At 39.3% G+C, this 27,608-nt stretch overlaps 1 protein-coding gene across 6 annotated transcripts in view; it reads right to left on the bottom strand.

Annotated features, from left to right (window-relative positions):
* APP (amyloid beta precursor protein) overlaps window positions 1–27,608 on the bottom strand; it is a 312,615-nt gene that overhangs the window by 113,806 nt on the left and 171,201 nt on the right. For 2 of the 6 annotated variants that reach the window (XM_004002800.5, XM_004002804.5), the window contains exons 6-8: window positions 25,836–26,038; window positions 8,048–8,215; window positions 5,381–5,437 (exon numbers count right to left, since the gene is read on the bottom strand). In XM_004002800.5, coding sequence (XP_004002849.1) covers window positions 5,381–5,437; window positions 8,048–8,215; window positions 25,836–26,038 — 428 coding nt within the window. The remainder of the gene's footprint in view (window positions 1–5,380; window positions 5,438–8,047; window positions 8,216–25,835; window positions 26,039–27,608) is intronic. The other 4 variants (XM_004002801.5, XM_004002805.5, XM_004002799.5 and 1 more) reach the window with 2 other exon arrangements.

The raw sequence follows: 27,608 nt of genomic DNA, 5'->3' as shown, positions 1-27,608 counted from the left end.
GTCAACTTATTGAAGGCAAGTACTGGGTTAACTTTGCTGGTGTCCCTCGAAATTAAAGTTAGTAGCAACATGTCCCAGGCTCAAGGGGCTTATTAAATCAGGGGTTGGCCTGCTGGTCTCTTTTGCTAAATAGAGTTTTATTGTAACACAGCTGTATCTATTCATTTACCTATTGTATGAGAATGCTCTCACACTATTACTGCCAAGTTGAGTACTTAAAACAGAGACCATTTTCCTGCACAACCTAAAATATTGACTTGCTGGCCTCTTATAGAAAATATTTGCTGACTTTCTTTTTCCTGAATTTCATACTTTTATTATGGTAAAATATACATAACATACTATATACTATATTCACATAACTTAGAAGTTATTTTGTATGATGATTGTGATGGAACATAATGCACATAATTTTAATTTATTTATTAAACTGTTTATTTTATATTGGACTGTGTGTGTTAGTCGCTCTTTGCGACTCCACAGACTTTAGCCTGTCAGGCTTCTCTGTCCATGGAATTCTCCAGGCAAGAATTCTGGAGTGGATTACCATTCCATTCTCCAGAGGAACTTCCCAACCCAGGGATCGAACCCTGGTTTCCTGCCTCACAGGCAGATTCTTTACTGTTTGAGCTATAGGGAAGTCTTTTATATTGGGATATAGCCAATTAACAATGTTATGATAGTTCAGGTGGACAGCAAATGGACTCCGTCAAATATATCCATGTATCCATTCTCCCCCCAACTCCCCTCCCACCCGGGCTGTCACATAACACTGAGCAGAGTTCCTCGTGCTATATAATAGGTCCTTGTTGATTATTCATTTGAAATACAGCAGTATGTACATGTCAGTGTCAGATTCTTTAACTATCCCTTTTCTCCGTTGCTGACTCTTACTGAGCTATCCACTTCTTCTTCTTTGGAAAGAGCTAAGGAAGAGAGCACACATATAAGAGCATTTTTTACTGTTCTCAGTAAACGAGATTTTTTTTTTTTTAATGCTGGTTTGCTGAGCAAATCAATTGTTTTCAATCTTAGCGTTTTTCACTGTGATAGTCTGGTGGAAAAAAGCATTGCTTTTATCCTGACAATTTCTGGATCCGAAAGACGTGGCTTCTCATACTTGTCAATGGAACAGAATTTACTGGCACTGATGTGACACGTAATTTAATGCACCATTGTGTCTTTTAATGCTTTTAATTGTTTTTAATAATGCTTGGCAGTTTCATAAGAAACATCAGAGTTCCATTAGTATGAGAGAATGTGCTAACAGGAACTAATATTTGCTCTTTCACAGTCAGAAGAACAAGAATGGTGAAGAACAATGTTTCGAGTCTGGCCAAAGAAGAGATAGCCTTGGCGTTATGACAGGGCACTGCAAAGCTGGGACAGCACCTTCTATTCAAAGGCCACACAGTGGGTTATTCACTGCTTGCAAATATTGCACTGCTACGGCAATAACCTCAGAGTTTGGGGACAGTGGTTTGGCCTTATCTGATACGTTCCAATTCCTTTTATATTCTCTGGAGGTGTACTAGTCTATTTTGTGCTCTCTGGATCATTCTGATGTGCCTAGAAATCAATCTTTACCCCCTGCCTCCCCACCCCAAACCAGCATGAGGTTAGACCTAAACCTTTGCACAGACCCTCTGGCCATGAGCACGATCCCAAAGTGCATCTTAGATGTCAAGTCATCTGTGTAGCAAGGCCCCACGGCCTCTCTACAGATGGCCCTTCTCTACCATAAGTTGGGCTTCTATGAACCCAGGATGAAACAGAAGAGGCAAAGCAGGCACACCTGCAACCCAGGGCTTTGCTGCTTTATTCTCTGCTTCTCTGGCAGTGCTTACACTGAAGCAGAAAGCTTGTGTGAATGTGCGTTCCATCACTTCAGCTGTGTCTGATTCTTTGTGACCCTATAGACTATAGCCCACCAGGCTCCTCCATCCAAGGGATTCTCCAGGCAAGAATACTGGAGTGGGTTGCCATGCCCTCCTCCAGGGGATCTTCCCCACCCCCAGGGATCGAATGCACACCTCCTGTGTCTCCTGCATTGTAGGCAGATTCTTTAACATTGAGCCACCTGGGAAGCCCAACTTCTCCCTTACCTTGCAAATACAGAGAGCTGGGATAGTGGACTGACTAACTGAATTTCATAAACCATCTTTGAGAACTGGAGGCTTCTGACACTTTAGCAATGCCCTCAAGTTTATGGAAGGTTTACCTGTTCTACCAGCCTGGTTATGTCTGAAACCAGATGTGGGCAAACTACTAGTCTAGCATCAGGGGTTCTAAGTGGGGTGCCATTTGTACTCCACAAGGCACTGTGGCGAGCTCTAGAGACATTAGTTATCACAGCTGGGCTGGTGTCACTGTCATCATGGGTAGAGGCCAGGGATGCTGCTAAACATCCTCTAAGTGCAGGACGGCACCCACAATGAATTAAATGACCCCAGATGTCAGCCGTGTTAAGGTTGAAAGACCTTGAGTTGGATGTCATTTGTGCCTCAGCCCCACTGCAGGGGAAGGGGCCAAAGATGAGTCATCGGTCCTTCCCTTTGGCCAGACCCTTTGGTGCAGCTGGCTGACTAGAAATTGGCATGGTACTCTTTGAGATTAAAAGCATCTGCTTGCTTTTGAGATGCAGTCTAATGGGAAGAACACTAGGGAAAAAAAGATCATACTCTCATGTTTGAAACATGAATTTATCAATAAATATTTATGCAGAAATTTTATTGTTCATAAACACTGCACTGGGCCAACTGAATGTGAAACCTTGGCATCATCCTAACCCACAAAACCCAGGTTTCATAAGATTTTTAATCCCAATGGAAAGGGGATTTTTGTAAAGGATTCAAACCCATAAATTCATGAGTAAAATGAAAGTTCTTAGCCTCAGGTCTCTACCCTCTTACTTGCAGTTTATTATTTTTAAAAACATATTGCATTTTTTTCTTTATTTTTGGGCTTCATTGGGTCTTCACTACGGTGTGCAGGCTCTTTCTAGTTTTGGCATGCAGGATTAATTGCCCCACTGCATGTGGAATCTTAGTTCCCAGACCAGGCATCAAACCCATGCGCTCTGCATTGCAAGGTGGCTGTTTAACCACTGGACCAGCAGGGAAGTACCTCTACCTAGGGTTCAGATTCTCATCTATGATAACAAAACCAAAAAAATAATGAAGTGTCTCTTAAAATTTCAGTGTTCAAAAATGGTTTTATGACAAAGATTTAAAATCTAGAAATGCCTAATTATAATAATAGGAAGTCTTGATAAGAAAATTACTGTATTCATAATGAAGACCATCACATTTTTTCTCCACGCAAGCAATCACCTTATCAGTTTAACTGAAGAGCTTTTTCTAGCTCGTTTCACACTTATTATTTGACTAGCAGCAACTCGGACTGAGAAACCTAGATTACCCACCTTTGTGAATCGAGATGTCCTCCAATTAGCCCTAGGTTGGTGAAGCAGCCACGAGCAAGCTTCAGCTGTTGAATCAAAAGGGTTTGTTCACCTTTCGCAGTTTGGTTCATTTTCTCTAACTCCAGCCTGCTAACTGCATTTGACCTCCAGATGACCATGAGTTTTTCAATTCAAATGTACAGCTTTGCTATAAATAAGAGAGCGGAGCTGTGCAGGCTATAAATAACTAGAAATTATATGCTTTCTCCTGGCTGTTTGCACTAGCACTGCAAAACCCTTCACTTTCAGTGATTGAACAGCCTCTGTAGGTAGACAAGAAAATATAGCTGCCCAAATCACTTCACCCTCCTAGAATGGAAAGGTGTTAGGATCCCAAACACAGTACAAGTAGAAGGAAAAAATGACTGGGAAAAAGAAAATTACAACAGATTCTCAATGTCTGTTGCAAAGACTTGAGAAAACAAGTACTCCATGAAAAGAAATTTATTGAACGATGATGCTCATTCCCAGTAATGAATAAAAATTGAAAAAGATAGTTTTTTATATGCTTAAAGTGATATAAAATGAAACTTAAAGTAAAAATAATGACTGTTTTTGTAAAAGGGTGGGAAAGATTTAGTTTATTGATACAGGCTGTATTCATGGCATTTAGGAAAAAACTATTTTAATATTTGTCATCCATTTCCCACAATTTTCTGTACTCTTAAAATGAGCTTCTATTTGCTAACCTAGCAAACAGTATCAGAAACTGTTGGCCATTTGGAGCACAGGTCATAGCCACAGTATCATTTAGGTTTAAAGCTGGTCCTGCCACCTGTGATGCTATGATGGCTGGGGACAAGTCACCAAAGTTCTTAAAGCTTCATGTTTTTTCTTGCATGTACGAAGGAAATGAGGAAAATGGACATAAAATTCCCAAGAAAAGAGATGATCTATGAAAAATGCCTCATAAAATGCAACACTCCTTACAGCTCAATGTACTCTCAATCTCACAATATAAAATCTATAGTTTTTCCTCATCCTTCTATGTCTAGCCATTTGCCGTACTTTCAACTAAAATTTATCTTTTTAAAGACAAGATCATTAGCTTCAATTGTGAGACTAGGTTTTTTTTCAGGATGATAAAGACAAATGCTAACTTTCACTGTATCTAAGCTACAACTCCAGCTGTGTCTCTCCCTCCAGCAACCATAAGCATCAATGTTTTCTATCATCCCTAACCTAATGTTGGATGAATCTGTTTTGGGATATAATCCAAATTTTAAATGAGTGATTATGTATTTGACACCACATGTTTTAAACAAAGCTAAACAGATAAGCCAATTGAAATCATCCCGATGCACAGATATTATAAGGCAGGTTGATATAGCATTTCTTTATAAAGTGCTTTCGCTGCATGTTAATGATGGAATCAGAAGTTGGGCACGTCTTTCCCACTAGTGGTGCATTCAGGGAGGGGAAGGAGAAGTCTTGAATTCTAGAAGTGACCGTTCACTTCCTAAATCCTAACAGCTGTCTGTAAACACACATACTTGAAGCCTCTGCATATGCATTAGTTCACATAGTTAGTACAATGCATGCACATTAAATGCTTAAATGAGTCACTTATACACACGGGCTCTTGCTAAATCACAGCATCTTGTGAGCTTTAGGAAGTAAAATAGTAATGCCAAATAAAACACAAAACAAGGCTGTATAAACAATATTTTATAAAACCATATGAAATAAAGAGGAAACGGATTAGAAATAGCTAGGTCAAAGCTCTTAGCCTGACACTGCAAGTTACCTGGCAAAATCAGACGGAATTACAAGCAAGGCAATGGAAATAAACATTTCTGTTCAAAGACAGGTGTTTAAGAAACACAAAACCATGCAAATGTGAGGATGCTGGGGCTACAGTCCAGCCATGCAATATACTCCTCCCTCCTCCCTTCCGTCGAGTGAATGACAACATACGTTTAACAGGATCTTGGGGAAGAGGTTCCTGGGTGGTCTTGAGTAAACTGTGGGACACTATGGAGAAAATAAGAGAATATAACTAAAAACAAAAATAGAAACATGGGAATGATGGATGAAACTCAATGACATGATTCGGCTGACCAAAGGAAAAAACAGAAACAAAAACATTGACTTAAAAACAAAAAAGTGAAACAAATATCCCGAGTTTGAGCCATAGTACTAAACAACACAGAACCAAAGTAAATATACAACATTAGATATATTTCCACAAAAAAATCATGGATTGTGGATATTCTGTCTCTGATAGAACATCCCAGTGCCCTGTGGAAGCATTTCTTGCTCCCATCTAGCTGCTTAGTGTCAGCATCAGCAGTTCCCACCCGCCCTTTGGTACTCCATTCATTTCACCATTCTAAGGGCAGCCCTGGCCCTCAGCCCTGGCTACTTGTTGAGGCCTTTACTGTCCACTTATATCTGTCCACTCTTCTAACTGACCTTCAGCCTCTCTTGTTTGCTTTCTTGACATTATTACTCTATAACCCATCTCCTTTGAAACTAAGTACTGACTGCTTGTCCATTATACCTTCGTTGGGAGCATCTCTTTTGCAAACTTCTTGGCAAAGGATGTGCCATCCAGAGATTCCATCTGGTCTGTGATGCCCATGGCTCTGGCTCCCAGTTTGAGTTAACTCAAAATAGTCAAATGGAGATGCTGTGCTTTGAAGGTAATAGTTTGAAGGTAATAGTAATGTTTTTTTTCTTTTTTTGGGGGGTGCATAATTTCTAATTTTTTGGTGACACCCTGAAGTACATGGGATCTTACTTCCCTAACCAGGGATCAAACACGTGCCCCCTGCAACGGAAGCTCAGAGTCTTAACCACTGGACTGTCAGGGAATTCCTGATACCTTTTAATTCTTGAAGCAAACTCACAACTATTGATAATTTTTAATAGTTCTTTCTTATTATATGTATATATTTATATACATACCCATGCATATACATTCATATTTCAAAATGTAAATACACCCCAGGGAAAGGGGGAAAAAAGTTGGACATCTGCCAGGAAGTCTCCCCCCAGCAGGGACACCAGTTAGAATCACTATAATAGAAGTCCTCTGTACAAGAGGCTCCAGGCAACAGAATCTACCACCGTCCTCCAAGTTACCTGACCTAATTAACTTTTTTGTTTGAAACTGAAGAAAGGAGTCTTCTGAGCTGGAAGCCACAGTCTTCCCTTCAGAGCCAGAGAAGAAGCCCTCAGGGCCACCAGTTCCTACACCTGCTCTCGCAGCCAGTAGCCAGGGCAGCATCTCTCACATAAGAGACCAACAGGAACTTCTCCAGCAGATTCCACTTATACCGGGCTTCACAAGAGAAGGTCTTGATGGTGCAGGCCCTTTGTTGCTTAGCATAATACTATGATCACACTGGGAAACAACTTATATAATCCCTGGTAATCGTATGCAGGAAATGGCTGTCACCCTCTCCAGAATCATGCAAAAAAGGCAGGAGTCTCTCAAAAGAGAAATGCACACTTACTGAGTTTCACTTTTACTTTATCAAGTTGAGTAACTATTCCTTGAGCAGATCACACTGCCTCCTCATGGAATAGATAGATAGATACATAGATAGATACAGAGATAGATACATAGCTAGGTAGCTGCATAGGTGGATAGAGAAATAAGATACATAGATAGACAGATAAACAGATAAGATAGGTAAATAGATAAGCAGTCAGATGGATGGATAGGTAGGTAGGTAGGTAGGTAGATAGGGGATTTAATGTGGAAGGCTGTTAAGAAGAACAAAGGTCCCACATGTTTGGTGTGTTACCTCCAGAAAACTACCTCTGTGGAAACAGTATCAACTTCCATATAAGTCATCATGACTTCATTTATTTATCCCCCTGAGTTATGAAAAACTTAAAAGTGGAAGAGAAAGAGACTTGGCAAATTATATTTCCTGAGTCTTATGTCATGGAACATTTCTAATGCTAAGTCAGGAGTTTTCTTCCGTCTATTTCCAAGAGAAGACATGAAAACTCCATGTTGCAAACATCCCTGGGTGAGCTTAGGGACCACTGGGTCATCTCTACCCTCTGGCATCCAACGTGCATGCCCTCTACCCAATCCGGTTCCCTCCATAAACATCATGTGTTATGAGATGAAGCTCAGCCCAGGCAACACAGCTTGCCAATGCAAGGCGGGCGATGGGGCGGGGGCAGCACCATCAGCCAGGCTGCCCGGTGGAAGCCCTCATTTGCACGTGGAGTGCACATGCAGAGAGCCGAACACAGAGGTACACGGACGAACACGCAGGGATACACTGGCAGAAAGAGCGGAGAAGACAAAAGGGCAACTCCAGCTTGGCTCAGTAGAGAAGCCCTCCAGAGTCCCTAGAGATGGCAAGACGGGAGGCACCACAGCTAGTGCGAGATACACATCCACGGCCATGCTTTGATTCGAGAAAGACGGAGATGTGTGCCCAGGATGGAATGTGCCCGGGGATTAGAGAACTCGACAGAAACGTGGTTAGTGGGAGCAACACACCCCACCCCCACGCTCCCTTCGCGAGAACCAGGAAAACCAGTCGGTTACAGAGAGCAGAGTCAGTGGCGAGAAAAGATGAAAAAGGCGGCCAGGCTGGAGGGAGGTCCACTTACTGACGCTGCCACACACGGCCATGCAGTACTCCTCCGTGTCAAAGTTGTTTCGGTTGCCGCCACATCCGCCGTAAAAGAAGGGGGCGCACTTCCCTTCGGTCACATCAAAGTACCAGCGGGAGATCATTGCTCGGCATGGCCCCGTCTCGGCTTGTTCAGAGCACACCTCTAATCAGAGGAGACGTGGGGAACCACATTTAGCAAGAAAAAGTATGGCTCGCCGTTCACGCGCACGCATTTACGTTGCTTACGCGTTAGTCCTCCCGACGGCAACCCGGGGCATCTGCCCAACATTTCCCGAGGAATTGAGTAACGACCTACCAGGACTTTTCCGGACTGGCAAATCCACTCCACAGTATTCTTGCCTGGAAAATGCCACGGACGGCAAAGCCTGGTGCAGGCTACAGTCCATGGGGTCCGCAAAGAGTCGGACACGACTGAGCGACTTCACTTTCACCAGGACTTTAGAATACTTTGGCAACAAAGCATGTCAGGCTCCTCGGGTTTAATCAGTGTAGCTCCTCTGTACTATTAAAAAGACTCCAGCTAGAGGTGAACAGAGCTTTAGGCTGCCTTTGGATGAACAGTCAGTGCCTAAAGATTGTCTGCACGTCAAAATAATTCTCCATGATAAAAAATAAACCTCTCATTGAAAATAACTTCAAGTTTAAAGGTGAAACGATTGTTCTATCTGGTAATGATGGCAAAAAGTTTAACCTCGTGCAAACACCTGATTGTTTTTCTTGAATAACTGACTGCCTTGACTCTTGTAATTCAAATTACACATATTTTGTATGTGGTCTAGTTTTTAGAGAGACAGAAAGCCAGCCTGTTCTCTGACTATATTTGAAAACATATATAAAACCTGCGAATGTGACTTAGAGTTGATTACGTTAAGTCTAATTAAAGATGAATTTGTACCTTAGGAAAAATGTTTCCATATAATAAAATATAGGCAAACCACAATTTGTTAATACAAACCCGACACTGTTTTTTTACATTATACAGCTTACCTGCTAACATGCCTTGTCACCCTCCCCCGAATTAGGTTCATAATCCCTGGTTGACTGAAAGTATAGCAATCTGTCCGATTCTATTTGTAAAGCTACTGCAATTAGAATTTGAACTCAACCTCCTTTCTTGTTACAGATAAAAACAATTTTCCAACCCGGTTTGTGCCCCACCTAGCTAGGCTTAAGGAGAGCTTGCTGACACCTTAGCACACTCAGATGTCTTTTCTTAGTTTTACTAACATGCCAGGGGGAAGCACCCTTCTTCTAAAAGATAAAAGCCATACACAACAGTAAAGAATCTGCCAGCAATGCAGGAGACCCAGGTTCAGGCCCTGGGTCGGGAAGATGCCCTGGAGAAAGGAATGGGAACCCGTTCCAGTATTCTTGCCCGAAGAATTCCATAGACAGAGGAGCAAGAGTCAGACACGACCGAGCAACTAACACGTTCACATTTTCATGCATAGTGCAGAGATTCTTATTAATATCCCGGATAGCTTAGTCGGTAAAGAATCTGCCTGTAATGCTGGAGAGCCTGGTTCGATTCCTGGGTCGGGAAGATCTGCTGAGAAGTGATACGCTACCCACTCCAGTATTTTTGGGCTTCCCTTGTGGCTCAGCTTGGAGAGAATTTGCCTGCAATGTGGGAGACCTGGGTTCAATTCCTGGGTTGGGAAGATCCCCTGGAGGAGGGAAAAGCTACCCACTCCAGGATTCTGGCCTGGAGAATTCCATGGACTCTATAGTCCATGGAGTCACAAAGAGTCAGATATAACTGAGCAACTTTCACTTTCACATTATTCAACAAACTGATCTCATCAATTACTCAAAGATCTACAATGTTGACCTAAAAGGAACTCCCGCTTTACTTCTCTATACACACCACTCAATGCTCCTTCCAATCAAGGTAAAGGGGTGACAGCAAGACGGGAAGCTGCTGCTATCCTGATGATGTCAACAGAGTAGGCAGGGGGAGTGAACACCGAGCCCAGAGGCAAGGGTCAGGGTCCCTGCAGGCCCTGGGCAACAGATATCTCAGGTGATTCTGGCTCTCTCTGGATGGCTTTAGGATGGAAATATCTGACTCCAGGAGTATCAAGTTCAGGGTCACCTATCATTCAGGTCATTTCATTTGGTACAGTTCCTTTCACAGTCCATGCTTGCCAAGCCACGAGGTATTTTAGTTAGCTCTCTGCTGTATGATAAAAAGCTGCCAACCTGTTGACACAAGTATTCCATCCACTTGCCAATTTGGTTTCTCCCCTGCAATTATGGAACTATCATTCTAACTATCATAATAACTATCTAATGATAGTCATTCTAACTATCATTCTACAAAGGGTTAAGTTAGTTTTGGTGTAGGTGGGGTCTGAGCACCTCTGAGTTACTGACAAAGGAGTGTCTGGGCTGCAGAGCTAGAAGCCACATGTAGTCCACGTGTGGGATCCCTGCAAGCCACAGCCATCAGCTGGCTCCACTCCTGGATGTTAATTCTCTCTCTCAGTTGTAAGGCATGGGATTAGGGAGGCTTTTCCCTCCTTCTCCTTTCTTTCTGGCAATGACTAGAACATCACCTTCCTAGAGCAGCAGAGCTGATTGAAATGGAATGGAATGGAATGGATCACTTTTCATGTCTCACTCATTTCTTTTTACTGTACTGCATGACTAGATTCAGAGAAAAAGAAATCTTGAGACATTTTATTTTATTGTATTTTTCAAGAGACATTTTAAATGCTTATGTTTACATTATTATTTTTCTGAATATAAAACTTCCTAATCTATGGGAAACACTGAAAAAATTCAGTGAAAAATGTGTTTCATGTTAATGACTATAATCAGCCAGTGGAAAATTATAAAATTCTCCACTAAATATAGAGCATGTAAAATCAGAGCTTATATAACGGTCACCTCAAACAGAATTCATCTGAAAATGAAAACCACAGCTTCCTTTTCTCATCCTCATTTTCTTCTCAAAATCTAAGCTAAGAAATGAAAAAAATACTCATCTTAAAATTATTTGCTAAATTTATTTCTGAATTTCAAGTTACCTTTGCTTCTGTTCAAAGTAAATGTTGCCTATAATAATAAAGGAGAGAATTTGCCCAGAATTGAAGCAAGGATAATTTTCAAAGAGCATGTTTCAAGTTAGGTAGAAACACAGGCAAGACAAATATTTAAGAAACTAGAATGTCTGTTTATTCATATTTAATTCTTAAACTTTTAAGGCCATAAATAGTATTCACCTAGTATTCACCTAGCCTGAATTCTGCTGGCAGGGAAGGCTCATCTCTTTTCATAAAAGCTCTATTCACCCCTCTAGACAAATACCATTTAATAAACTGAAATGCTAGTGTACACAGCTATATGAGTTTATGTGCTTAAAGAACAAACACTATACGTACATTTTATATTTGATATTTTATATCATTTTATATTTTGCTGTAAGGTAGATCCTTGCTGATATCTGTGCTGGTTTCAACACCAAATCCCATCAATACTATACAAATATAATATAGAGAAAAGCTAGAGCAAAGCTAGAGCTTCCTACATTATATAAAATGATTATGCAATTCACTGTTCAAAATGCTTAACCACAAATAATTAACTCTGAATAGATGTCAAATTGGAGCAAAATTTTTTGTGGACAACCAAACTTAGAAAGCTAATTTTACACTTAAAAAAATTTTAACATGAAGACAGCTGTGAAAGTGGCAGCTAGAATGGAAAGAAAAATTTTCAAGAGTACAGTTATCATAATGCCTTCTTAAAAAGCAGAGTTATCAGATTAGCAAGTAATTTGCTTTAAATAAAACAGCAAATAAAGAATAATATAAAAATGTAAAGCTTTTTTATTATGATTTTAATAACTGAATTTCTCAGACTCTAGAAATGTATGTGCCATAAAAATGTGCATTACATGGAATGCATAAAATTTAAATTTACAAATTTTGAGAAAGCACTTGAACAATCAAACCAATCAAACTACAGAGTTACTTATAGAAATCTGGGAATTAAATATTCTGACATTGTATAAAAAAAGAAAAAACCCAAAGTAGCATAATTCCTCCATATGATGCAAGAATATGGACACAATTAAGGTTTGTTTACGTTAAAAATGACATATCTTGCAGTTTTAAACTGGAGTAGGAAGGGCAAATATATGAAGACAAAATAGTTTTGTTTTGTAACAAATCACCTGCTTCATGTTAACAGTAAAATAAAATGAAATAATGACAGAAGTATAGAAATCTACTAAATATGCTATCTTTAATATTTCAAATAAATGTTGAATTATCTGCCTAAGCATTCAATCCATTAATAATGAAAATGGCTGAGCTCAATGCTGTTTTATAACAACTTTACTTTTCAGTCTGATTAAATTATTCCTACAATTTTAATATTACAATAGGGTGAAACAGCATGAAGCTAAGTTATTAGAATCCATCTTACAGTCTGTTGAAGAATAAGTAGGCAAATTTGTGTTTGACTTTTATAGATGAAAACGTTACAAGTCAATATATTAGAAAACAAGTTATTTTTTAAGAGTGTATTTTTTGCACAACATGTACTTTTGATGGGAAAGAGAATTTATAACGTGCTTGCAAATAGTAATAAAAAACCATGTCCAACAGAAAATTCCTCTAATCAAGCAATAGTCATCAGATATTTATTACCTACTAATCATATTTTACTAAATAGAGGCATGTAAAATTAGGCAAGCAAATTTGAACTAAATACTTATGACAAATCTCACTTAAGCCCCAAATATGGGTTGAAATATATAAACAAATGATGGGAACAGCTGCGCATGGTAATAAAATCACTGACTCAGTACGATATGACGGGAGCCAATTTGTCATAAAGTCTCTAGAAGATATCTGTAGTTGGCTTGCCTTCTACTGAACTGTGTTTATTCTCTAAGGCTACCCAGTACATGTGTCATTCCAATTATATCCAATCCGATTCTCACATTCCTCCATGATGAAAGATTAGTTATAAAAATGCCACTTGGAAAAATATTTGTGAAGTGTTAGGCTAACCATACTCTTGCTGTTGAGCATTCACAAAAGGACAATGCTATTTGTCCTTTGTTTCCCGTTTATTATGGGAATAAACTTATTTGTCATCAAGCTGCATGGTTCCTCTGAAGAACAGCACAGAATTACAAGAAGCTCTAAACTCTGATCAGACAAGAGCCCATGTCCTTTGCTGGAAATAAGAGGAAATTATTTTTCTTCTTTGACTGAGAGGCAGGTATGCTGGGAAATCTGATTGTGTGTCCAGAAAAACAGAAAAATTAAACACTCTGTTTTATAGTGTTTGTCAATTTCTGGGGTGTGAATACTCCCACCATTGGTACTGCAAACCACCAATGGCTGTGGCTCACAAAATTCCTCAATATTTTAATAATCAGCTTGTACAGGCTAGCAGGAGTTGGTTATATCGCATCATGAGAGAAAATGGGCACAGACGAAACTAGGAGCAATTATGTAGGTCCAGAAATTGTAAGGATTTGCTAATTTGCTTGCTCGTGAGAGTTGGAATTTTACAACTTTGCTCAGTAAGTAGACATAACAGGATCCTTTCGTACTTGGTGACATTTGGTAATGTAGTAAGAACGATGACACCATAGTAAGGATGGTTTCACCATTATAGATAAGGTTGGTTTCACTATTACAGATAAGGATGGTTTCACTATTATAGATAAGGATGGTTTCACCATTATAGATAAGGATGGTTTCACCATTATAGATAAGGATGGTTTCACCATTATAGATAAGGATGGTTTCACTATTACAGATAAGGATGGTTTCACTATTATAGACAAGGATGGTTTCACTATTATAGATAAGGTTGGTTTCACCATTATAGATAAGGATGGTTTCACTATTATAGATAAGGTTGGTTTCACCATTATAGATAAGGTTGGTTTCACCATTATAGATAAGGATGGTTTCACTATTACAGATAAGGATGGTTTCACTATTATAGACAAGGATGGTTTCACTATTATAGATAAGGTTGGTTTTCTTTTTTGGTTTCTTATTCTTTGTCTCAGTCTGAATCTGCACAGTATGGGGGACTATCATGCTACTGGAGACTGTTCCTCAAAGTGGAGGCAGCCAATGAACCAGTAGGATCAGCATCACTTGGGATTCAGGATCCATCCCAGACCTACTGTCTCTGAATCTAAGCTTAAGAAGCACTTCAGGTCACATTAACATTGGAGAAGCACCATGACCAAATGTAACCTTTATGTGCAGTTAAAATGCCAAATGTGGGAGAAGGAAATGGCAACCCACTTCAGTATTCTTGCCTGGAAAAGTTCATGGGCAGAGGAGCCTGGCAGGCTGCAGTCCATAGGGTTACATGACTGAGCATGCATGCATGAGGGTGGAGGGAGATGGGTTGGTAGCAATAAACTGGTAGAACTAAAAAAAAAAAGTCAGAAGTTTATATTTATATATGAAAAAAATGTCAAAAGTATATATATACTTATATATAACATACTTTAATAGTTATTTAAGTTATATATATATATACTTTTTAAATGTCAAAAAATATAATTTTTTATATAATTTTTTAAAATACATATAACTTAAAGTATGTTATATATATATATACACACACACACAAACATATATATATATATATATATATACACACACACGATTCAACCACTTTTCAAAAGGATCAGAGGGAAAGGATCAGTAAAAAGTTGCATAGGTTTTCACTTATTAAAAGAAGTGTAGCTATATTTGGGAAATGAGGGGTAAACATACTTTGATAGTTAAAATATTCAAATGTGTACATATATAAAATCTTAAGAAATTATCGTTACATATTTCTTTTCCTCTGAAGTTCTATCTCGTGCAAAATTAAAGCAGCTTCAATACTTCTGCCTTAAATTGAACACCAATACAGTATTCTTATTCATATTTAAGTCTATGAAAACTTAAACTTCTCAGAAACCCAAATTTAAGTGATTTTGTTCTTATAATTTGTCAGAACATTAGAATATCAAAAAAGTTTTTATTTTTATTGGGGAAAAATAATGAAGAAAGCTGACGTAAGACTGAAGATCACTGAGCTTGGAATCTGCTTCCACTGCGTCCCTTCCCTGTAAGAAAGAATTATATGCCATTTCTGTTACTGTAAGAAAAGGATGTTTCTAGATGTGAGAGTCAAGGGTTGGGAGGATGGTCCTTTTCTGGGGGAGATCAAGTGTGTCCATCTTGCCATGTTAACTTGTTCCTATCATGGTACCCGGCAGGGAAGAGTGGCTGGGTGGCTTCCGGCTGAAAACAGCAGTGTCCCTGCTTGCTCAATTGATGCTAACCTCCATTTGCTATTTTATAACAGGGTACCAGGCAAGAGTGAGTTTCTTTAGGAAGAATAAAAAACAAAACCAGGTAGGCAGTTTTTCTTTATCTCTCACTGCCTGCATGGCACATCTGTATGTGTAATATTTAAAAAATAATAACTGTATGTTGATTTGTCTCTAAATATAAACTATGAGACAATACATGACACATCTTCTCAAGTATCTGTTTTTATTTTACTAAATGAGAACTTAACTTTTTTTTTAGCATATATTTTGTTTATTTTACTTTTTCTTCTCAAATTAAAACAAATGTTCATGCTACCTACAATGTGCAAAGCACAGAGTCAGGTGTCATGACTTACATTAACATGAGACACAGTATCACAGGGGTTTTTCTCTGCTCATACGTTTAGAGCCGGAGAAGGCAATGACACCCCAACTCCAGTACTCTTGCCTGGCAAATCCCATGGACGGAGGAGCCTGGTGGGCTGCAGTCCATTGGGTTGCTAGGAGTCAGACACGACTGAGCGACTTCACTTTCATGCATTGGAGAAGGAAATGGCAACCCACTTCAGTGTTCTTGCCTGGAGAATCCCAGGGATGGGGGAGCCTGGTGGGCTGCCGTTTATGGGGTCGCACAGAGTCGGACATGACTGAAGTGACTTAGCAGCAGCAGCAGCAGCATGTTTAAAGCCAGAGCTCACTGTCGATCTCAATATCAAAGCTCAGTGATTTGCAACCAGAAAGGCTGAGCTTCTTATCATCTCCCAAGGGACATGTATCAAGGGCTAGAGATGCACTGCTGGTCATCACACCTCGGGGGAGCCATAGGAGAAGCCAGGGATCTTGCTAAACATCCTACAACGAACAAGACAATCTCCACAACAAAGAACTGTCCAGCTTAAAACATTAATAATGCTGAGATCGAGAAACCCTGCCATAGCCCAAGCAAACACCAGGATTCATGCTGCATTTTAGGGATTTTGCCCAATCATTTGACCAAAGCTACCGTGCAGCAGTCAGCAACACCTCAGAAATCCTGGGTAACAAATGCTAGTAAATTCCAGAAGAGAGATCCTCATGAGAATTAGCCAGCAAGGTCTTCCTTTGCTTCTATTAATAACACGACATATCAGGAACTTAATTTCACGTGCAAGTAGTGTGAAATTCCTGTCTATATTCTGTTCTCAGAAATTATATCCAACAAAAGCATAAGTGAATTTAAGGGAAAGAGATAAACCCATCCTCATAGTTAACACCAGCACTGTCTTACTATTATTAACTCAATATAGTACACTTTTTAACAAAGTGCACTATTTTTACCTCCTTTTATTGTTTCAAGAGTCTCCTAGTTTTTAAAATTTGCGCTGCTATCTTGAAGGCCAAGGGGTTTTCCTGAACATTGTTTTTAAGTGAAGTGTAGTTGATGGTCCTTATTGGTTATCTATTTTATATATAGTAATGTGTATGTGTTAATCCCAAACTCCTAATTTATCCTTCTTCCCTGTATACGCCTTTTGCCTTTGGTGTGGCAAAGTCTATATTGTATATAAGTTCATTCATATCTTTTTAATTTAGATTCCACATATAGGTGATATCATATGAAATTTATCCTTGTCTGGTTTACTTCACTTAGTTTGATATCTTGTTTGGTTTACTTCACTTAGTTTGATACTGTCTAGGTCCTTCCATGTTCCTGCAAATGGCATTATTCAGCAATATACGAATCACTGAACATCGTTTTTATATGGTATTTGTTCAGCTTTGCCTCTTCTTGACTTCTTACTCTTCCACTAATAGAATCACAAAAGGTCAAATGTCAGAAGAGGTGATAAATTTTTAGGGGGACAAAGAAACAGTTGTTTAGACTGAAATCCATCCTGCTTAAAAACTCCAGAAAGCCTTTTTCTACAAGGGAACTAAAGATTTCCATTAAAACACACAATTGTCACCTGCCCAAAGAATTAGAGCCTCTAGTTAATGGAACATGTGGATTTAGCTGAAAATGACATGTATGTTTAAATGCTCTGTTCTCTCATTTGCTGGATTCTTTCACTATGTTTGATTTTTTTTTAATTGCATATGCTGTGTGTGAAAACATATACAATTGTCAACATTTGTGTATTTTTTGAACAGCAACTGATTTGGGGAAAAAAAACATAAGAAAGACTAGCATTTTTAAAAAACCTAGATTCTGGCCTTTAATTGAATTGGGCTGGAAGTTTTGTTTCTACTTTTAAGAAATTTAGACTTAATTGTGTTAAAATACCTTCAGCTGATTATTTCCTTTTCTAACATTGTATTACAGAATCTTGACACAAATAAAAGTGTAGAAGGTAAAACTAAGCACTATTAGCCATGTAAAATTTCAAGCAAAATCAAGTTCAAAAACAGAACTTTCTGTGTGGCAATGAAGATATATTAAACGACTGACTTCTACATTCCACATTATGCAACCTATATTTCAATAAATTTGTTACTAAAAAATTATATATGTAAACACATCACATGCAGTCTTTGATACGGTTCTGTTTCTCACATTTTAAGTAAATTATCTGAGTGAGTTTTCTAAATTGGGACCATGAAATGGCATGGAAAGAAGCTTGTTAATGCCATGCTTCACTCTGCCTTCACCAAAGCATATATCAAACAACCTGAAAATCAGTGGCTGCAGTGCCATGGGGCACAAAATAATAGGCTGCCACCTGTCACATCTCTGCCCTGTGTGGATACTAGTTTTCTCAAAGTCATGAAAAGGATGCTACGTGCTGGTCCAGGAACAGGAGTGGAGCTTACTTGTCTGTGGTCCTAACAGAGAAGGGTAAAGTCTTCCTCAAAAGGGAGCCCTGCTTTTAAACCCATAAGGGAGTTTTATTTTCATTTTGGGCTAGTGTGCTGCTATGAGAACCTCAACGAAAGCATGTGAGTATATTTCCATGTCTGCAGCAAGTCAAGCTCACAGTCTTCTCCAAACTTTATGAAAAGTTAAATACAAACAATAAAAAAGAATCCTACTAGTGAATGATGGGATACCTTGCAAGTGGCACATTCATGATAGACAGGTAACATGGGAGACGTGAAAATTAGGTCAACCTAAGATATTAAGATGGTAAAGCGTCTGCCTACAATGCGGGAGACCCGGGTTCAATCCATGGGTGGAAGATCTCCTGGAGAAGGAAATGGCAACCCACTCCAGTACTCTTACCTGGAAAATCCCATGGACAGAGGAGCCTGGTAGGCTACAGTCCATGGGGTCTCAAAGAGTCGGACATGACTGAGCGACTTCACTTTCTTTCAAGATAATAATACAAGCCGTTCTGCTTTATGTATGGTATTTCTCAGATTTGTTCTATAAAAAAATCACTCAGATAACAACTTCTTGGCAATGCTGTAGGTGAAGCTTCTGTCTCTAGGCTGGGCACTTTCCTTCCCCTGGGCTGCCAAAGTTTCTCCCCAGTCAGGTTAGAGAGGCTGGTTTCTCCTGAATAGTGAGTATATAGTTCTGGCTGGAAGCAACCTGAGCGAGCCACCTTCATATCCCTGTGTTCTCAAGAACTGGTGTAATGCCCAGTTCCTAGGAGTGCCTAGTCTATGTTGGTGGAATGTACGGCAGCAAATCACACGATGCTTCTCAGAGATGAACAGTAACCAGAGGGAGAAGAACAGTAATTTAATTCTGTGGAGGTCAAGTCACTCAGCCCAAGGGAAGCCACATTTAGATTACACTTTCAAACTTCATCATCGTATGGTATGCTTAAATTGTCTCCTCTGTCAGTATCTCTGTCCATTTAATAGATGAACTTCCAAGAGGTTTAAAATACCCTCAAGAAATGAAACTCCACCTTGAAATGTAATGGCATTTAAAACTATCTTGATTCAATTCTCAGCCAGACATAAAATTGAACTGCAGATATTTAAATATATAATATAGTCACAAAAGGTAATTTAATCAAGAAACCAAGTTTAAGCTGTTTTCTCCTTAATATATGCCCATAAATAACAGCTCTATTATACAATAGAAATGGATACATCTCATTGATGCATTTTATAATGCAGAAAGATAGTCTGTTGGGTTACCTTTGGCATTCCTAATTAGGAATAAGAGTTAGTTCTCTGGGGATCGAGATGATACACAGAACCAGGGCAACTACAGTTGTTATTGTTACTAAGTCATGTCTGACCCTTTGTGACCCCATGGACTGTAGCCTGCCAGGCTCCTCTGTCCTCCAACTATGGTGGCTTAGGTTAGTTGAGCACTTACTGTCTACCAGGAACAGTGCTAAGTGTTTCCTGTGAATTACTTCATTTAATCCTCACAAAATGGTTAAAACTAGGTGGGTATTATGAAATCTCATTTTTCAAGAGGGAAGCAATGAGGTATAGAGATTATTTCACTGATACAAATTTACACAGTCTGTAGGTTGTAAAGCCAGGCTTTGACTGTAAGCAGCCTTTCCTTGTAAAATATACTGAAAATTTAGAATATGCCAGGCATTATATGGTAAATGCTTAGCATGGATCATCTAGAGTAATCATGTGAAAACATGCAACATCATAACAGCATCTATAAAACATACATGAAAAAACAGACTCACCGAGGGTATCTTGGTAACTGGCCCAAGATCATAAAATTATTAAAAAATTTTCTCTTTAAACACTTCACTAATTTATCTCTACCCATAATGAAACCACCTTAATGAAATTAACTTGGAATGGTGATATCTGAAATATAAAAACTTCCTAGTATGTTTCTAACGATCAGTATCGGAAGTTTCCTATAAAGGCCTGGATAGTAAATGTTTTCAGCTTTTAGGCCACATGGCATCTTTTGCGACTACTCAACTCTGCCTCTGTAACATGAAAGAAGCCCCAGATAACATGTAAATAAATTGGCTGTATCCTAATAAAACCTTTGTTTAGAAAATTGGTGACAGTCCATATTTAGCCTGTGGCCATAGTTTAATGTAAAAATAAAATAAAATGACACTATTATTATATAAGCATTCTAAAAGTTAGGAAATGCTCAAAGTGAAACAATACCAAGATGAACCCCTGCCTAGAACAAAGCAACACACATTTACAAGGGAACACAGGTTAAATTGAACTAGTGCGTATTTATAAACAAAAGGAAAAAGAAAAAAAAAAAAAAAAAACACTGGGTGGTAAAAAATACTCTGGTCCATCTAAGCCTAAATCCTGGCTTCACCATTTATCAGCTTTGTGATTATGGACAAGGTTTAAAAAAATTTCTCTCGGCTTTATTTGCCTTGGCTTTAAATGGGAAATAAAAATTCTACCACTCAGCACATTACAAGGGCTAAAAGACAGAATCCCTGCCCTAAAGGCACAGGGAGTGGTGATCCTGCAAACAAGAAATTCCAGCGGGATCGGCCACGACACAGTAACAGCCAGCTCCTCATCACACCTGCTACAGCAGCAAAGTGCCGAGCCATCAGCAGAGGCGTGATACATGTGTACTTGCTGAATCGGTGAACATACAGAAAAAACCAGAGTTACTCTGGATGAACAAAACCGGCTAGCTAAATCATAGACTATGCCACTCATTACAACACCCACATCTAATCAGAGTTTGGGCTTCCCAGTGGTAAAGAATCAGCCTGCCAATGCAGCAGACATGGGTTCAATCCCTGGGTCAGAGAGATCCCCTACAATACAAAGTAGCAACCCACTCCAGTCTTCTTGCCTGGAAAATTACACCGACAGAGAAGCCTGGAGGGCTACAGTCCATGGGATCAAAAAGACTCGGACTTGACTGAGCACACAGCACACACACTTGAGGATTCATGGTTGAGTCACAGTGTACGCTGATGTCGTAGCTTTATGAAATGCAATCACTTCTCAAAACACAGAAAATTAGGAGCAAGTGTCTACATATACTAGGGATTTCCTGGTGCACTACTGCTGTATGCAAATTGGTATTGGCTTATTCCACTAGATCAAAACAATAGATCCTAAAGTCAGATAGGTGTGCTCACTTCTCAACAATCCCTTTCTCCTTTGGAATCAGTTAACAGAATCAGAATCAGAACTGGCATCTTCTGCTTTGATATCAATGATTCTAATACAATATGGCTGAAAATTTTATGACTATGTTGAAATGTCCTATATTTTTCTTCCCTCTGCCTATTTCTTTCAAATTGTAATGGGTTACAAAACTACTGAGCTTTTTTATGAAGCACATTAAAGACTCATACTAGTAGCAATGTGTTGGTAATGAAGAATGTTCATTATTGAGTATGGCTGTAAATCATATTTTCTCTCGGGCACTGAAACATTAACATTGGAAATGAGATGGTAAGCCTCTTTTCAATCTCTTTTCTTTGCAAGTCATTTCCAACCTTTATTATCAGTGGAGGAGCCAGCTATATGTTATTAGAGTTTTACAAAGTTAGCAGTCAGCTACGGCATTGACACCGTTCATCAGGAAAGAGCCGTGACTCACTTCCTATACCAACGGGGTGGAGAGAATGGCAGGAAACTGGTCGTTTTAATATTACCATCAAAATCTTCTACTTCTTTATCAGAATTAGTTGGGAACACAGAAAACTCTGACATGGATGCAATATATACCATTAACATGTTTCTCCTCTTTCCCAGAAAGACTTGCCTAAATCACAGCTTTTGTCTTCCCTGGTGGCTCAGACGGTAAAGCGTCTGCCTGCAATGCAGGGGGTTTTATCCCTGGGTTAGGAAGATCCCTTGGAGAAGGAAATGGCAACCCACTCCAGTACTCTTGCCTGGAAAACCCCATGGACAGAGGAGCCTAGTAGGCTACAGTCCATGGGGTCGCAAAGAGTCGGACGCGACTGAGAGACTTCACTTCCACTTTCAGCTTTTGTCTATTTCAGGAGTCTTGAATGGAAGGATAGATTCCCACTAAAGGCTCTTCTAGTTCTAGTGTTAATAATCAGTACTTCTAAATGGTCAGGTATTTGTTTCAAGAAGGCCACTATTAATGCTGTTCTTGACATCAGCATTATTAACTTATCTTTTAAGGTTAGTTTCTTTTATTTTATAATCTTTAGCCTGGAGATTTTCTTTCTAAAGTTCTTTTTTAATTGTAGTTGTCTTTCTATAAAAAAATGCAAGAATGTATATGCCCTCTATTTCTATTTAATATCTAATAATGCTACATTTAGAGAAAAACTGAAGCAAAAAGAACTGGAATTATTCAGAATGTAATAAGACCATCTTATCTCAAGAGAATTCTGTCTGGGTCTGGAATTTGGCGTAAGTTTTTGTGGCATTCTCTCATATACTGCATAAATTATGTCACTTACTGCTTACCCATCCCATCAATAGCAGTAGTATAAAAACAAAAATCTCTTGTTTTTACTGGAAAAATCCTCACCACATAATAGGTCCTGAACTGATTACACTCAGTCAATACCAACATTTGCCAGCCTGGCATTAAAGGTCTCCACATTTAAGTCCCAACTTACCTTCCTGTAACTCTCTTATGGAAGATTTACCCACTCTACTTTAATTGGACTGGCCTTATCTCCCAAGCATTGCCATGTACCTTCTCAAGGCACCATATCGGTTTGGCAAAGAATCCGCCTGCAATGCAGGAGACCTGGGTTCGATCCCTGGGTTGGGAAGATCCCCTGGAGAAGGGAAAGGCTACACACGCCAGTATTGTGGCCTGGAGAATTCCATGGACTGTATAGTCTACGGGGTCGCAAAGAGTTGGACACGACAGACTGACTTTCACTCAATGACCCTAAAGTAGGGTGCAAGACAATCTATTGGTAGTTGCACCGACATCCCTTCTAGCCTGCCTTCAAATGCCATCTTTTTCATAGATCCATCCCTGATCAGTCTTCTGTACTGTGAAGTAGGCTGTGGGCTCATACTTTTCACAACACAGACTCTGTATTTTTTTGACTTATGTTTCCTACTAGACTTTCACATCCATGAGGGTCAGCTCTCCTGTGTGTTCTCATCGTATAACTGATCCACTGAGCCCAGTAAAATGGCTTATTCAAAAGATGAATGTTGATTAAGTGGACAATAATTATTATGCAAGCAGCTATCCTGGTGGAGAGCACAAGAACTTGAGTCCCACAGCAGAATACTAGCTGCTGTAATCTGTAGTCACACATCCTTTTTTTGTTCACATATAAATTGCTTTATTCTGTTTAATAATTGTAAAATATTCAAAGTATGGCATATAATAATTCTTTAGCCAAAATTGTATTAAAAACTTTTAGGTTGTTTACAATCTTTGTTGTTTCAAATAGTGCTCCATAAATATCTATGTATATTTGCCATTTTTGAATTGCTAGATTGGGATTCACACTTTTTACTTCTGAAATGCATTGCTAAATTGTAGTGCATTGTTTAAGAGCCATATCTTTTGTCCTGTGAATTGTCTCTCTTTATTTTTTATTGGATTCTTTGAGTCTGTTTTTTCTTTTTTTCATGGTATATCGTCTAAAGTCAAGTAAAATATAGTATACCTTTAAAACTAAAGCAATTTACAACCCTGAAACATAGATTATAGAAATAAAGACACTAAAATATATCTTATGATATTTCTGTAGCCATTTTAACTAGTAGAAGGCTGTAGGGCCTCCAGTTAATTTAAAAGTCTAATAGGTATGCTTCAATAAAGCTGATTAAAATTCCCTTGTAACTGAATCAGTGATTAGTATCTATGAACAGTCCTATTTATCTTAAATGTATACTCACAGGTTGATCAGTGTAAACCTGAAAAGAATGTGTTATCAAACAATTATCAGGAGCAAAAGAAAAAGAGGCCCTGAAAAATCCATCTTTCCCTGCTAGGAAAACAGAAGCTAACAAGTTCATGTAGCTAGATCTGCACAGATGGTCCTAAGAGGTACATGGAAAATGTCCTGAAAAACAGTGCCTCAAACAAAATGCGCATTTATGTAAACGAACATCTACTTATGTGCCAAACTGAAGAAGTTGTCATTACATAGGGAATTACAAAGTTAAGCGATCTATTTGGTATTCTATGTATATTTTAAGAGAATACGTGACATTGTAATAGATTTTAAGATAACTCTGAGTGTTCAATTCAGAATAATCTCACTTTTAAGAGCTACAAGTTAAAGAAATGCAGAACTTCAAAACTACTATGTTAAGTGAAAGAAGCCAGCCACAAAAGACCATGTATGACCCCACTTATATTAAAAGTCTAGAAAAGGCCAATCTCTAGAGACATAAAGAAGGTTCATGGTTGCTGAGGGCTGGCGGTAAGAACAAGGATTCACGGTGAAGGGGTGTGAGGACTGCAGGGATGAAAATGTTCTAAGGTTGGATTTTGTGATGTTTTCACAATCTGGTACATTTCTTAATGCCACTGAATTATACACCTCTGCACTTAAGATGAATGAATTTTATATGGAAATTATACTTCAGCGAAGTTATAAAAAATGCAGTGAAGGGTAGATGACATACTACAGTGATCATTAGGAACCTATGTGAAGCAAAACGAGTAGCCTCTTTTAAGCTCCAATTTAACAATGGAGCAGAAAGCATTTTACTTTAATAAAAGTGACCATAATGTTGTAGCATTTGTGGACAGACTTTAAAAGTACCTGCAATGCATTAAAACAATACTTTTGTCTGTACTCATTCAATCGAATCTTAGGACCATCTTTTACTATTTGCAAAACAAACATATGCCCTTTAAGAAAGGCAACTCAACAATTCACTACTTTTCATTGTTTACTGTAAAGTGAACCTTGCTTTTATTTCAGGGAGACAAAAAGGGGGTCTTCTAATTCGTTCCGTATAAAGCATTTCCAATAGAAGCATTAATTAACCAGGAAAACACAGTCTAAGATCTACCTGCCTAAGAATGCACTGTCACTTCCCCCAGTAAACTATCTGATAGACAACACAAGTCATCCAAGTTAAATTTCACAGCAAAAGATAATGTCTTGCTCTCCAAGTGGACATCTTTGGCTTTAAAATTAAATTAAATCTAATCACAACTACTCACTCAGCCAACATATATTGAAAACTTTCGATAAGGCAAGCACCCTGCATCACACTAGGTAAAATCCAGCCTTTGGCATTAAGGAGCTCATAGTCTCGGTGATGAAAGGGGCCACGGAAAAGGGAGTATAATCAACACCCACTGTCAGAAGAACGCCAAGGAGGCCACCTAACTTGGTTCTTGTCAAATGACATGGCCCCTAGTTAGGTGGAGTTCTGCAGAACAATGTGCCAAGTAGCATCTACAAGGCACAGAACAGTCTGTGACATCAGGATTTCACATTTTTTGGAAATGAATCGTTGGATGCTTATTCAACCAAAAAGAGTTCCACAAGCACGAGGTAATGTTACCTCCCATCACCTGGGAGGCAGTGGTGGTAGGCCGGATAGAAATTTCAAACCCTGGTGTGATGCCTTCCTTTTCCCTGAGAAAGAAAATCCAGGTAAGCAGTGGGTTTACCTCGGACCACCTCTTCCACAGACTCCGTGGTGGTGGTGGTGGTGGTGGCGATGCTGGTGGTCCTCTCCGTGGCCTCTTCATAGGGTTCCTCAGCCTCTTCCTCTAGTTCCTCGCCATCCTCATCGTCCTCCTCATCATCGGCTTCTTCTTCCTCAACATCCACCACTTCTTCCTCCTCCGCCAATTCTATGGCCTTGTCTTCACTGGAGCAGGAGGAGAAATGATAGCCACAGTCATTAAACACATTTCGGGCAAGCAAAACGAAAACTGATGACAAGGACTTTGGGATATTTGAGAGGGAATATGGCATTGAATTAAAACACATGGGAGGTCTGAAGCCAGCAGGTCACACTGTGAATCCCAGCTCAGTAGATCTGCAACTTTTTAATCCCTGAACACAGATCTTAGTTTACACTGTTGCAAAAAGAGGATACCGTGATTCCAACTATATGACATTCTGGAAAAGGTAAAGTTATGGAGACCGTGGTTATGGAGCTATGATTTTTCCAGTAGTGATATATGGATATGAGAGTTGGACTATAGACAAAGCTGAGTGCTGAAGAATTGATGCTCTTGAACTGGTGTTGGAGAAGACTCTTGAGAGTCCCTTGGACTGCAAGGAGATCCAACCAGTCCATCCTAAAGGAGATCAGTCCTGGGTGTTCATTGGAAGGACTGATGCTGAAACCCCAATACTTTGGCCACCTGATGCGAAGAACTGACTTGTTTGAAAAGACCCTGATGCTGAGAAAGATTGAAGGGGGGAGAAGAAGGGGACGACAGAGGATAAAATGGTTGGATGGCATCACCGACTCAATGCACATGCGTTTGGGTGAACTCTGGGAGTTGGTGATGGACAGGGAGGCCTGGAGTGTTGCAGTTCATGGGGTCACAAAGAGTCGGACACGGCTGAGTGACAGAACTGAACTGAATGGAGACCACAAAAAGATCAGTGGTTGGTAGGAGTCTGGGGTGAGGAAGGAAGGCATGAACAGGCAGAACAGAGGGGATAGTGAGAGAGTAGTGAGACTACTCTGTAATACACGGTATCAGAGACGATATATAATAGTCCAACATACAAGCATGCATTTGTGAAAACCCATAGAACTGTACAACGCAAAACGTGAGCTCTAAAGTAAACTATGGATTTTATTAATGATACAGCAATATTGGTTCAAGTGTACAATACCAAAGCAAAATGTTAATAATTCATGAGGGAGGGCTCTGTATTTCCTGCACAAATTGTTTTCTAAACATAAAATTGCTCTTAACAATAAAGTCGATTAAAAACTTTGGGTGGGGGATACCAAAACAAAGTTTACTGTAATACTTGGCATTACTCTTTGTTAAACATGTGAAAATATCACAAAACGCCTGCATGGTAGATATTCAATAAGTGGATGTGGAAATTGGCTCAAAATTACTATTGAATGTTTACACTGGAAATGAAAGGGGAAGAAGAAATTGGTTTTTCCAGTAGTCATGTACGGAATGTGAGAGTTGGACCATAAGGAAGGATGGGCACTGAAAAATAGATGCTTTTGAATTGCGGTGCTGGAGAAGATTTGAGAGCCCACTGGACAGCAAGGTCAAACCAGTCATTCCTAAAGGAAAGCAACCCTGAATATCCACTAGAAGGACTGATGCTGAAGCTCCAATAATTTGACCACCTCACCAAAGAGCTGACTCACTGGAAAAGACCCTTGACTACCCTCATGGCTCAGGCGACCAGGAGTCTGCCTGCAACGCAGGAAATTTGCATCTGATTCCTGG

Source organism: Ovis aries, chromosome 1 (assembly GCF_016772045.2).
Source record: "Ovis aries strain OAR_USU_Benz2616 breed Rambouillet chromosome 1, ARS-UI_Ramb_v3.0, whole genome shotgun sequence".
Taxonomy (NCBI): Eukaryota; Metazoa; Chordata; class Mammalia; order Artiodactyla; family Bovidae; genus Ovis; species Ovis aries.
Note: the sequence above shows the minus strand (reverse complement) of the source record. Positions and strands in the feature narration are given on the sequence as shown.